At 65.8% G+C, this 11,399-nt stretch overlaps 3 protein-coding genes across 3 annotated transcripts in view; 1 reads left to right on the forward strand and 2 right to left on the reverse strand.

Moving 5' to 3' along the window:
* Positions 1-6,025: 6,025 nt before the first annotated feature.
* On the forward strand, positions 6,026-7,487 carry EMIHUDRAFT_103417 (hypothetical protein; the record flags this gene model as incomplete). The annotated part of the gene is made up of 5 exons (XM_005766702.1): positions 6,026-6,266; positions 6,374-6,425; positions 6,492-6,702; positions 7,029-7,151; positions 7,323-7,487. The coding sequence occupies 5 exons, from the start codon at positions 6,026-6,028 to the stop codon at positions 7,485-7,487; spliced, it is 792 nt and encodes a 263-aa protein (XP_005766759.1).
* Positions 7,488-7,748: 261 nt separating this feature from the next.
* On the reverse strand, positions 7,749-8,566 carry EMIHUDRAFT_211730 (hypothetical protein; the record flags this gene model as incomplete). The annotated part of the gene is made up of 2 exons (XM_005766703.1): positions 7,749-8,374; positions 8,428-8,566. The coding sequence occupies 2 exons, from the start codon at positions 8,564-8,566 to the stop codon at positions 7,749-7,751; spliced, it is 765 nt and encodes a 254-aa protein (XP_005766760.1).
* A 355-nt stretch (positions 8,567-8,921) lies between these two features.
* The window catches only part of EMIHUDRAFT_427681 (hypothetical protein), a gene marked incomplete at both ends in the record, with an annotated part of 3,102 nt that continues 624 nt past the window's right edge, over positions 8,922-11,399 (reverse strand). The window contains 7 exons of the mRNA XM_005766704.1: positions 8,922-9,269; positions 9,378-9,551; positions 9,683-10,001; positions 10,062-10,189; positions 10,466-10,618; positions 10,664-10,750; positions 11,074-11,220. Coding sequence (XP_005766761.1) covers positions 8,922-9,269; positions 9,378-9,551; positions 9,683-10,001; positions 10,062-10,189; positions 10,466-10,618; positions 10,664-10,750; positions 11,074-11,220 — 1,356 coding nt within the window. The remainder of the gene's footprint in view (positions 9,270-9,377; positions 9,552-9,682; positions 10,002-10,061; positions 10,190-10,465; positions 10,619-10,663; positions 10,751-11,073; positions 11,221-11,399) is intronic.

Consider the following 11,399-nt stretch of genomic DNA (forward strand, 5'->3'; position numbering starts at 1 on the left):
GGCCGCAGGAGGAGACACCGGAAAAAGACCCGGCGGCGAGGCCAAGGGGGGCGGCGCCGAGGGCGAGGCCGAGGGCGGCGGCGGCGAAGGCGAGGCGGGGGAAGGCAGCGGCGAGGGCGAGGCGGAGGGGGGCGGCGCCGAGGGCGAGGCCGACGGAGGCGGCGGCGAGGGCGACGCGGAGGGAGGCGGCGGCGAGGGCGAGGCCGAGGGGGGCGGCGGCGAGGGGGAAACCGACGGTGGCGGCGGCGAGGGCGAAGCGGAGGGGGGGGGCGGCGAGGGCGAGGCGGAGGGAGGCGGCGGCGACGGCGAGGTGGAGGGAGGCGGCGGTGACGGCGAAATAGACGGCGGTGGCGGTGGCGGCGGCGGGGGCGTCGGCGGCGGGGGCGAGGGCGGCGGCGGAAGCGGGGAACGGCACTCTGTGAGGCCTAGCGGAACTTCCTCGGATGAGCCGTCGCACATCCCGTCACTCAGCGCACAGAGGCGTGTTGTATTATCGACTTTGGTAACGTCATAGTACAGAGCGCACTCCTCCTGGGTTATGGCGGGCGCATTCGAGTTCAGATCGTAGCAGTCGTCAACCTTGATGCGACAATCCTCAAGAGGAATTGGCGACGGCGGCGGCGGCGGCGGCGGCGGCGGCGGCGGCGGCGCTGGCGACGGCGATGGCGGCGGAGGCGCCGGTGGTGGCGGCGTGGGCGGCGGCGGCGTCGCCGGCGGCGAAGGCGGCGATTGAGGTGGCGTGTCGGAACCGGGTGGCCACGCAGGCGGCGGAGGCGCCGGTGGGGACCCGAATGGCGGCGGCGGCAGCCCTGGTGGCCGAGGCGACTGGGGGCTTGGAGGCGAGAGAGGCGGAGGGGAGCTGGGCGGCGGAGGCGATGGCAGCGGCGAAGGGGACGGCGGTGGAGGTGCGGGTGGCGGCGGCTGCGGCGGTGGCGGAGGCGAGTCCGGCGGTAGCGGCGGCGGCGGCGGCGACGGCGGCTGCGGGGGTGGCGGAGGGCGGGGCGGCGACGCGGGCGGGCTGGCCACCAGCACGTAAACGTTGCAAGAGATGTTGGGAGTGGGCAAATTGTGGTCGCAGATGGTGCAGGTGGCGCTCTCGCGGCAGAAGCTGAAGTAGAGCTTGTCCGCTCCTGCCTTCCCCGCGCAGGCTTCCCAGGGTGGTCCTGCCTCGTCTTGGAGAGGGACGACCACCCCGGTGCAGCTCGAATTGCTTTCGTGTTCTTCTGCTGCTGGCGGCGGTGGCGGCGGTGGCGGCAATGCTGGCACTGGTGACGAAGGCGGCAAGGGACTAGGAGGCGGTGGCGTCGTCATGATTGCGTTGCACAAGACGCACGGGTCGAAGGCCGCCCCGATGACAAAGATGAGCGCGTCGAATGCCGGGGCGGCGGGAGAGGCGACGACCGCGGTCGTCACAGAGTCCACGTCGATGTCCAGGAGGGGCCGAGACGCGACGGCGATCGCCTCGCCGTCGGGGAGATTCGACGTGCCGTTGGGGAAGCCCAGCCCGAAGAAGCCGCTGCCAACCTGCGGCGTCATGCCAGTGAGAAGGGGGGTGATGTCGCTCTCGTTAAAGGCGCCCGTGACCGCAATCTCGATGGTCGAAGCCTTGCCGTCGGTGGGCGTGTTGGGCGAGGCAAACAGGTAGAGGTTGTTGCGCTTGTCCTGCACGACGGTCGCCACACGGGGCGAGGTAAACAAGACGGTGGTCTGCGCGGAGATGCCGATCGCGGGTGTGCTCGACGAGAAGTCGATGTACACGCTGTCCATGTCCGTGCCGGAGGTGAAGGTGACAGTCATGACGAGGCCGGCGGGGTGGGTCTTGCCCGAGCCACCCAAGTCGCCGACGCCGATTTCCTTGTTGTTCGTGTTGATAGTCGCAGTGAGGCCGTCCTCGGCGGCGACGCTCTCGATCACGCCGTTGGCAAAGGCGACCTCGACGGTTTGCCAGGAGAGGGCGGTGTCCGCGTCGATGAGTACGGACGGGTACATGTGCATGTACGTACCGATCGTTGCCGTGTCGCTCGAGTACGCAAAGATCTGCATCGTCTGCCCGATCTTGCGCCCAAAGATCGTGCCGTACGTTCCGGTGCTATCGAGCGAGCGCCGGGCGCGGGGTGTGGCCAAGAGCGCCGCCTCTGTCTCCTGCTGGCTGCCGCCTGCCCTTTCTGCTGCCGCGAGAGTCGTCCGTTCTGCTTTTGCTGGCGGCGGAGGGAACGGCGGCACGAACCATCGGCTGGTGGTAGCGTCAATGAGCGTGCCGTACTCACCGTTCCTCGCCGTGTCGCTCGAGTACGCAAATATCTGCATCGTCTGCCCAAAGGTGGTGCTCTGGAGCGCGCGCTGGGCGAGCGTCGTCGAGAGCGCCACCTCTGTCGCCTGCTGGCCGCCGCCACGGATTCCGTCGTACATCTGGCGCGAGTCACCGGTCGCATCGCCATCCGAGCCAGGGGCGTAAGCCGCAATGACCCGAGAGTAGGCCGCGAGCACCATAAACGGGGAAGGAAGCGACAGCGGCCCAAGCGTGCCAAGCGAGTCGCCGAAAATCGAGTCGCCGAAAATCAACACACGCGTGGGATATCCTTTGGGAGAGAGATTTTGTTCCTTTGGCCGCGTTGGGTAGCGAGGATTGGTGTAACCCGAGCCACGGAGGCGTGTTTTCTGACGGCCGACCGTCAGTGCACGGAGTTGCCCCTTCTCCGACTGCCCCGGCTAGTTCCCGAGGCTCGCCGGGTTTCCCCTACGTCACCCAGGACCTAGCGCGGGTGGGTTGCAGGGGGGCTCGCTGCAGGGAAGGGCTGTGTAAGAAGCCGATCCCCGTAGTCCGCCCCGCTCCTCCCCATCGGGCCGCATGAGCGGCCACACCTCGCAGATTCGTTTTCGCGCCTGGGTCAGGCGCGCGGGGCATCCCCCGGGTCGCTCGACCAGCGATCCGAAGAGTGGCCGCTATGCGAAGGAAAGAGTGGGGCCGCAAGAGACCGAACCAGACCGAAGATTCGCCCTGATGGGTGCGGGACGAGGCCCCCGCGCCGGGGAGCCGCCGCGCAGCCGGGCAGTGTACACGTTAAGTAGTCGTGTGTGTACGTGACGGGTGGTGTCGTAGTGTCCGTGTCCACTAGCTCCGAGTAGAGGGGGCGTTCTGCAATTAAGGGGAAACCCGGTACACGGAACCAACCCTCGGAGACCCGTGTTTACTTTACGGCCCTTTCCCCGCGAACGCGCACCCCCTGGGCTAGGGCTCTCTTGCCCGCAACCCGATGCCAATCATCCGGCCCGCTGGAAGCGCTTCTTAGCTCCCCGGCCCTGGATGTGCGCGGTTAATGACTGCACTCCAAGTGCTCCAAGTCCGTCTCACAGAACACTGCCCAATCTCCCCAGGAGATGTCTGGTCTATTTATTTATTTATAAGACATGCAGGATCGCATCTTATCCGTGGCGACGCGGTGTGCCACCGAGCCGTACTCGGCCGCGCCGCCGCGTCGAGGCACGGGTCCCCTACCAAGCAGCGACGCCGAAGCGTCGACCGATAGAGCGCCACGCCCAGCAGTATGGGCGTCGACCGCTCTCTCGAGCGGCCGCGTGGTGGTGCGTTGCGCGGACGTCACGGGCGGCAAGCGTGGAGCCGCTGGAAGAGCCGGTGCGAGCCGTGGACGGCAGCTGCTCCCCACGTCGCCGAGAGAGGCTGCGGGAGAGGGTTCAGGAGGCCACTGGAGGCGCCGGGAGGCTCGGGAGGCGCTAAAAAGTGGCCCGGGCGCCTCGCTCTACCCGTCTGGTGGGGCCGGGTGGGCTCAGGAATTAATCCAGGATTTTTTAAGGTGATCCACTGTACACCTGACCGAGAATTGGATGGGTGCGTACTTCGGGTCTGTGCCCACGATCAGAGTCACCAGTCACGTACCTCTCGCACAATAGTCGGAGTCACCCCGCGTGCCGAGACGTAGATATCTAGAGGTCTACTGTTGTGTACGATATTTGTACATTGCGCTCTTGTTTGGGGCTCTTGGGCAGCAGCTCACAGCCCTCTTTTTGGTCGGTTTATGGTGCTAAAAATGCGAAATTTTCTTCGCGGGGCTCTGCCCCGCACCCCGCTGGGGCTGCCAGCCCCAGACCCCAGGCTGGGGCTCCGCCCCAGACCCCGAGTTAGGCGCTGTCGGCGGCCAGAGGCCGAGTTACGGCTGCAGGCAAAAGTCGCTCGCTGCCGTCTGAGCTCGAAAAAAATCGCGATCCAAAAGGTCGCACCCGCCCGTGGCTCCGCCGTCGGCTCCGCCGCGAGCGGCGACGGTGAGGCCGCCGGGGCTCGCCTATTCCGGCTAGTGTGGAGCTCTCAGTGTGGTTGCGTGTTGTACTAGTGATGCTGCACTAGGCGGCCCGTTTTTAGCAAAAACCAGATACCACATCGCGTGTGGTCGTCGAAAAACCGCATGTTCGCCCGTCTGGGACCTCTTCGTACGGCTCCAAAAACCGCTCCTTAACGACAACTACGCGGCCCGGCGGTCGATCTGCGCCTTCTCAGCGGTGGAGGGGATGTGGGCGGTACGTGCGGACCGCGTGGTGCTGCGATGGCTTGACGAGTGCGACTCCCAGCGTCGACTTTGCGACCCCACGGAGCCTCTGCTGCTCCGGGGGGGGGGGTCTGCAGACCACCCGGCCGAACTTCAGAGTGGCGGTACTCCTCAAATACCGCTCAAACGCCCACGATGTTGTGGAGGGGACATATGCTGATGATCCCGGCCCGATTGGTTCGCTCAGAAAGCTTCTGGGCGGTCGTTAAGGTTCGCTCCCCGCACACCGGCCCCGGAATAAGTTACATCATAGGGTCGCTCGACCAGCGCTCCGAAGAGCGTGGCCGCTATGCGAGGGAGAGAGCGGTAGTGAGGCGGTCCACGAGGCGCGTTTTCTGGCGGCAGTGCCCATCAAACTCGACTCTCCCGAGCGAGAGTAGCGCGCCAACGATCCCCAGCCCTACATGTATTGTTGTTCAGCCGGCCTAACGTTAGCTACTGTTGTTGGGGAGCCCCACTGTTGTTCTGTTGTTACTGTTAACACTAGCAACACTGTTCAGCTCCCAACGTTAAACAGCTCTACTTCGCCTGCGGCGCGCGCACTTGTCATTTTGCCCAAGTCTGCGGTGTTCTGGGCGGTGTGGATGGAGGTGTGTGCGTCTTCCTGTCATCCCAGTGGGTGGCAGACTGCGGACAGACTGCGTGCGGACTTGCGACACGGTCCAGCGCTTCCTTATTGTCATTTTACCTAAAAATTCCTAGATCCCGGCTGACCTGGGGTGCCGGCCGAAGCTAAGAAACCACGGCGTGGGGTGGGTGGGGTGGGAGAGAGAGAGTTCTTGGGGTGGGTGGAAAGGCTTAGAAACAGCGGCGTGCCGCGATCCTGTTTTCTTAATGCCCGCAACAGACTGTGTGTAGCTTGGGTTTCCCGTATTTTCCCCTTCGTTATCGAGGTGGATATCCTCTGGCCCGTTGCACCTGTCGCACTCCTATTTTTATTCAGCCAAAATAAAGAAATCGGTCTCCGAGGTTAGGTTAGGGCCGAGAGAACAAGGGAACGGCAGGCGGCGGCGGCGCAGGACGAGGCAGAAGAGAATGACGCGACAGAGGAGGAAGTGACAAGGGAGAGAACGACGAGAGTGGGACGGCCGCGAGGTGGCATGAAGGTTGCAGCGAGAATCGGCGAGAGACTGCGAAAAGAAATAGGAAGAGGCAGACTCCCTAGGGTGGGCGACGGCTAGCGCATCACACTCCTCTCCTTAAAATCCCTGTGTGGTGGCGGCGTGCCGTCCTCCCATCCCTCCCTTGGGTTGTCTGTTTTCTTTCTTTTTAGGAAGGTGAAGAACTCCAAAACCCGGCGCAGAACCCCCCCCCTTTTCCGACTTCCCAAACACGTGGCCCGCCGGCTCTTGATGAGGCCGCACCCCATCCCGGGCCACAGCATAGGCAGCACACCCAGGCCGGCGAGACATTCTTGACGCCCCGCGCGTGTGCGCGTGTTTGCGCCGTGGCGCCACGCGCCGAGGATGACGGCCGGGTGGCGTGCGGCCCCCTCGCTGTTGATAGCCTCTCTTCTCGCCGCGCCGCTCTTGATAGCGTATCGCCGCTCCCCATCACGGATCTACCGAGCGTTCCGGCAGCAGTTTTACGCGAGCCTGCTCGCCATCGGCTTCGGAAGCATCACCGCGGGCGCCTACTTTGACGCCATCGTTTTCGACGGGTGCCGGCTGCCGCCCCACTTTGCGTGCCTGGCGGTTGCCGTGCTCGGTGCGCCACCGCGCTCAGAGACGCAGAGCCACCTGCTCAGAGCGCGCGTGGCACACGCATGCATTGGCAGAGTGCGAGCGATTGACAGATCCTCCTCGCCACCTCAGGCTCTCTCATCGGCTTTGCCTCCTCGCTTGTGCTGCTGCAGCTCCCCTTGGGGTGCGCGGGACACATGCTGCCGTCCCTTGCCCACGGACGTTCACGTTTGCTCCCCGTACCTCGCAGGTCATCTGGACTCCGTCCGAGCCTGCCCTCTGCGCAGCGGCAGCGGTGCTTGCTCTTCCTCTCGCTAGCATACGTTTCGGTGGCGTTCCTGATGGTCGCGCTCCCCTTCCTTTGGATGTGGAGCGGAGACAACTCCGCCCGCTGGGACAGCGCCGGCAGCGTCGGCGCTCCGCCTCCTCTCCTCGCTCGGTCGCGCGCCGGGCCGCACATCGTGAGCGTGATGCGCTTTAGGTGCATACATGTCCTTCGCCTCCTTCCTCTTGGCGGCCGCGTTGAGCTCGAGGCTGATCAGATCGTGCCACTGGGTTGACCCACAGGAGGCAGCGGTCACGCAGCCTTCGCGGCGCCTCCCCCCCATCCTGCCAGTCGTGGTGCTGCCAGATGAGGCGACACTTCCTAGAACCGTGCACCTGTAGTAAACTGCCTTGCTGGGGCACGTGGCCAGACAAAACTCTCTCGTCTCTGTGCCTCTGAGCCCGTCAGACTCCCCTCCCCCCCCCCCCCCACCCCCACCCCCTCGTTGCCTGCCCCGACCAGTCGGTTGCCATCGCGATGCCGGACGACGACGAGAGGGAGAGGCGCGACGGCGAGTCGGGCTCCAAGGCAACGAGGCGACCGCCCTTGCCGCACGCACTGCTCCGTCTGTGGGGCGGCGGCCTGGTGAGGTGCGTAGGGATCCCCTCAAACTCCCCTCAGCACCTCACCACCCGCCGGTGCCCCCGCCGGTCCTCGCCTAGCTTGCTTCTCCTACCACCACTCCCGCCCATCCCCTGCCGCCCGCGCACGAAGCTCGTGGGCGCCCGACGCCGCGCCTCTTCTTGCCCCCGACAGGGCCGCTGGTCGCACGCCGGCACCCGCGGCGGCGAGGGCTGGCTCCCGCCGCCACCGCCGCCACCGACCCCCGCCACGCCGCCCGCCCGCCACAGAGCTGGCCCCCGTGGCGTCTCCGCGGGGGCTGTTGGCGCGAGCATTGGCGGCGCCGTCAATTTTGCGTAGCTCGCCCGCCCCGTCGCGCATCACCCTGCGACGGTCGTGACACATATTTTGTGCGACTCCTCTTTGATGCCCGGGCTTAACTCAGAGAACAAAGGTGAGTACATTTGTAGATTGTACGCACATGCACCAGAAGTACAATTTTCATCCGAGGTACAATTGACCCAGTCTCAGGTCCTCTACAGAGGTCTACACACTTCACCACAGGTCACAGCTCGCAACGCTTCTAGCGGAGCTCGCCAGCGCTAGCGGAGCTCGCCAGCGCTAGCGGAGCTCACCACCCGCGTCGCCCTGCGGCGGGAAGAGCGGCCTCTCGCTGAGCAGCTCGTCCACGTCGGCCGCGTGCACCTCCACCAGCAGCTTTCGGAGGCTCTCCACGCACTCGCGCGCGAGGGTGGCGCCCTTCTCGGCGGAGGAGAGGGTCGCGGCGGCGCCCACCACCCCGTGCGCGTTCAGGTCTTGCGAGAGCCATCCAGTCTTTGTCGCGAACCCGGGCGCGTGGAGCTGGAGCGCGGCGTCCTTTGGCTGCTCGGCCGCCCTCGACGCAAAGTCCTTTGCTGCGGAAGTGCTGACGAGCTGCGGACGCAGGTGCAGCATGAGAGACGTCTCCAGAGCGCCACCGTGCAGCCCGTACCGCATCTCGTCCTCGGGGAAGAGATTTGCGCAGGCAGAGCCGGGCGCCATGCTCGCTCCGAGGTTCATGGCGAGGACGGTCAGCATGCCGTGCCGCTTCCGCAGCCGCCTTGCGACAACCTCCGCAAGCGCGTGGTTGCCGCCATGCGAGTTGTACAGCACGAGCTTGCGGATGCCCACCCGTGCGACGCACGCGCCCAGCTCACACCACGCCGCCGCCGCCGTCTCCGCCGAGAGCTCGAGTGTGCCGGCGAAGCCTGAGATGTGGGGAGATGTGGGGAGATGTGGGGAGATGAGGGGAGACACACACGGGGAGACATGGCCTCGAGTGTGCAGGCGAAGCCTGCGTGCTCGCAGCTGACGCCCACGTCGAGAGGTGGCATCGCCAGCACGAGAGCTTCCTCGGGGAGGGCCGCCAGCGCGCGGTGGAGCAGGTCGGCGTTGTGCATCGCGTCAACGCCGAGGGGCAGGTGCGGGCCGTGAGCCTCGACGGCACCAAGTGGGAGCACCGCCACCGCCTGCGAGAGGTCACGGCGAGATTGCGATCTCCGCCAAGATTACGATCTCCATCTATCTCACCGCCTGCGAGAGGTCACGGTGAGATTGCGATCTCCGCCAAGATTGCGATCTCCTGGCGGAGACCTCCATCTATCTCACCGCCTGCGAGAGGTCACGGTGAGATTGCGATCTCCGCCAAGATTGCGATCTCCTGGCGGAGATCTCCATCTATCTCACCGCCTGCGAGAGGTCACGGTGAGATTGCGATCTCCGCCAAGATTGCGATCTCCTGGCGGAGATCTCCATCTATCTCACCGCCTGCGAGAGGTCAGCCTCCGCAAAGTCCGCCGTGCTCCACTCCCCCCACAGGCGCGAGCGGGGCCGACGGCGCCCCGAGCCGGGGCTGCTGGCGTGCGTGCCGAAAGAATCGGCGGCGGTGGAGGACGCGTCGGCGGCGGTGGCGGAGGTGGCGACGTTCGGACCACTGCCAACGGCCGAAGTGTCAGCGATGCGGTACGAGGCAGCGAAGGCGCCTCGGGGGTCGGAGGTGTCGGCGGTGGCGCTCTGCTCTTCCCAGGCTCGCATTTTACCGGGGTTGAGCAGGCCGTGCGGGTCGACGCGCCGCTTGAAGCCGAGTTGCGCCCAGTCCGTCACCTTGGGAGAGGTGGGGAGAGGTGGGGAGAGGTGGGAAGATGTGGGAAGACGTGGGGAGATGTGGGGGGAGATTTGGGGAGATGTGGTGAGCTGCGCCCGATCCGTCACCTTCATCCCGCCGTCCTCGAGCACGTGCGTGTGCGGGTCGAAGACGGGGATGCCATTGGCCTCGTGCCACGAGAGAATCTCGCGCAGCCGCTGGTTGGCGGCCTCCCCAGTCTCGCCCTTTGGCCAGAGCAGCGCGAGCGAGGCGAAGCCCGCGCGGCCTCCGAAGTTGACCACCTCGAGGTGCGGACTTACTTATTTCGAAGAGCCAACTAATGTATGACTAATTCAGGAGTTGGCCACCTCGAGGTGCTGACCACTAACTACGAGTTGAGGATGAATGCATAAGTAGTTCGGGAGTTGGCCACCTCGAGGTGCTGCAGCAGCTCGGACGGGTCGAACTCTTCCGACACGCGGCGGAGCAGCCCGAGCGCCGACGACGGCTCGAGCACGCACTGCAGGTAGGTGACCGACTTGTCGGCCCGCAGCGCGTGCAGCGTCGTGTGGTTCCAGCCAAACTCGTACATCGGCCGCGGTGCCTCCGTCGCTTTGACCACGCGCGTCGTCAGCCCTCCGTGCTCCGCGCAGAGCCGCTCGACTGGGCCAACCCCTGGAGGTGAGCACTGCACCATAGCCACGTGGCGCGCGTCGCCGCCGGCCGCCATCGCACCGTCGCGTCCGTGAGCGCTGTCCCACTGCGGCGCGTCCGCACCCGTCGCGTGCATCAGCGCGTCGGCCTCCAAGTACTTGTGCGCGATCGGGGCCTGGAAGACGCTGATCCCGCGCTTCACGACCGCGGGCGCGTTGGCCACATCGAGCGCGAACGCCGCGGCGGCGTCGAGGGACGGGAAGGCGGCCGTGACGTCGCTCCACGCCTGGGATCAGGCAGGGCAAAGTCTTCTTCTCCACACGGGCGAGGGTGGTGGGGCAAGGGCCGGGCAGCCCTCTCGACTCCGCGTCTGCCGGACAGGAGCCGCACGGCATTCAAAGTGCACGGCCCGGTGCGCGTGGGTGAGCGGTGCGCGTGGGTGAGCGGGGTGTGTGAGTGGGTGAGTGAGTGAGTGAGTGTGGTGTGTGTGGTGTGTGTGGTGTGTGTGGTGTGAGTGGCGTGTGTGGTGTGTGTGGTGTGTGTGCGTGTGCGTGCTCCGCGCCTGCGCGCGCGCGAGCGGCAGCTCCACCGACGTGATCACGCCGTTGGTGCCGTAGGCGTGGACGACGGGGAAGACGTCGCGTCCGCTCAGCTCCAGCACGCGCGGCGTCTGGTCCTCCGCCGTGACGACGCGCAGGCCAAGCACCGCGCCGTCCTGCTGCTTCAATTGTTCATGATGACGCATTCACTCATGGCGAACTGAGCCGAGCGGCGCGCCGGCCTCGGACAAGCCGCCGTGCAGCAGTGCCCCGTGGCCCGTCGATCCGCCCGCCACGAAGCCGCCAACCTAGGGTTAGGGTTAGGGTCAGGGTTAGGGTTAGGGTCAGGGGTAGGGGTAGGGAGGGGGAGGGGGAGGGTTGGGGGTAGGGTTAAGGTTAGGGTCAGGGTCAGGGTTAGGTAGGCGTAGGGCTGGGAGTCACGGCCTCGTGGCGAAGTCCCCTCTCACTTCCTAGTTGGCGGAGTGTCTAGTCTGTGTGTCTGTGTGCCTCTGTATCCGCCGGTGCCCAGTCGCCGGCCAAGGCTGCTCTTCCCCTCTCCATCTACCTCTCCGACCGAGGCGGTGAGATTGCGATCTCCGCCGAGATTGCGATCTCCATCTATCTCCCCGACCGAGGCGGTGCGACGCGTGCTCGGGTGCTGCCGCAGCTCCCAGCCGTGCTGGCGCGCGTGGTCCTCGAGGTCGCAAAGCTTGACGCCTATGAAAAAAGAAACACAGCTTGCAAAAAGGAAATACAGAGGGGGCTCGAGGTCGCAAAGCTTGACGCCCGCGCCGCACCGAATCGTGCCCGCCTAGCTCTCGGGAGATATGGGGAGATATGGGGAGATTGTGCCCGCCTAGCTCTCGGCTGATCTCGGCTCACCCCGCCGGAGGGAGAGGGAGGGAGGGAGGGAGGGAGGCAGGGAGGGAGGGAGGGAGGGAGGGAGGGAGGGAGGGA

The sequence above is a fragment of the Emiliania huxleyi genome (assembly GCF_000372725.1).
Source record: "Emiliania huxleyi CCMP1516 unplaced genomic scaffold EMIHUscaffold_50, whole genome shotgun sequence".
Taxonomy (NCBI): domain Eukaryota; phylum Haptophyta; order Isochrysidales; family Noelaerhabdaceae; genus Emiliania; species Emiliania huxleyi.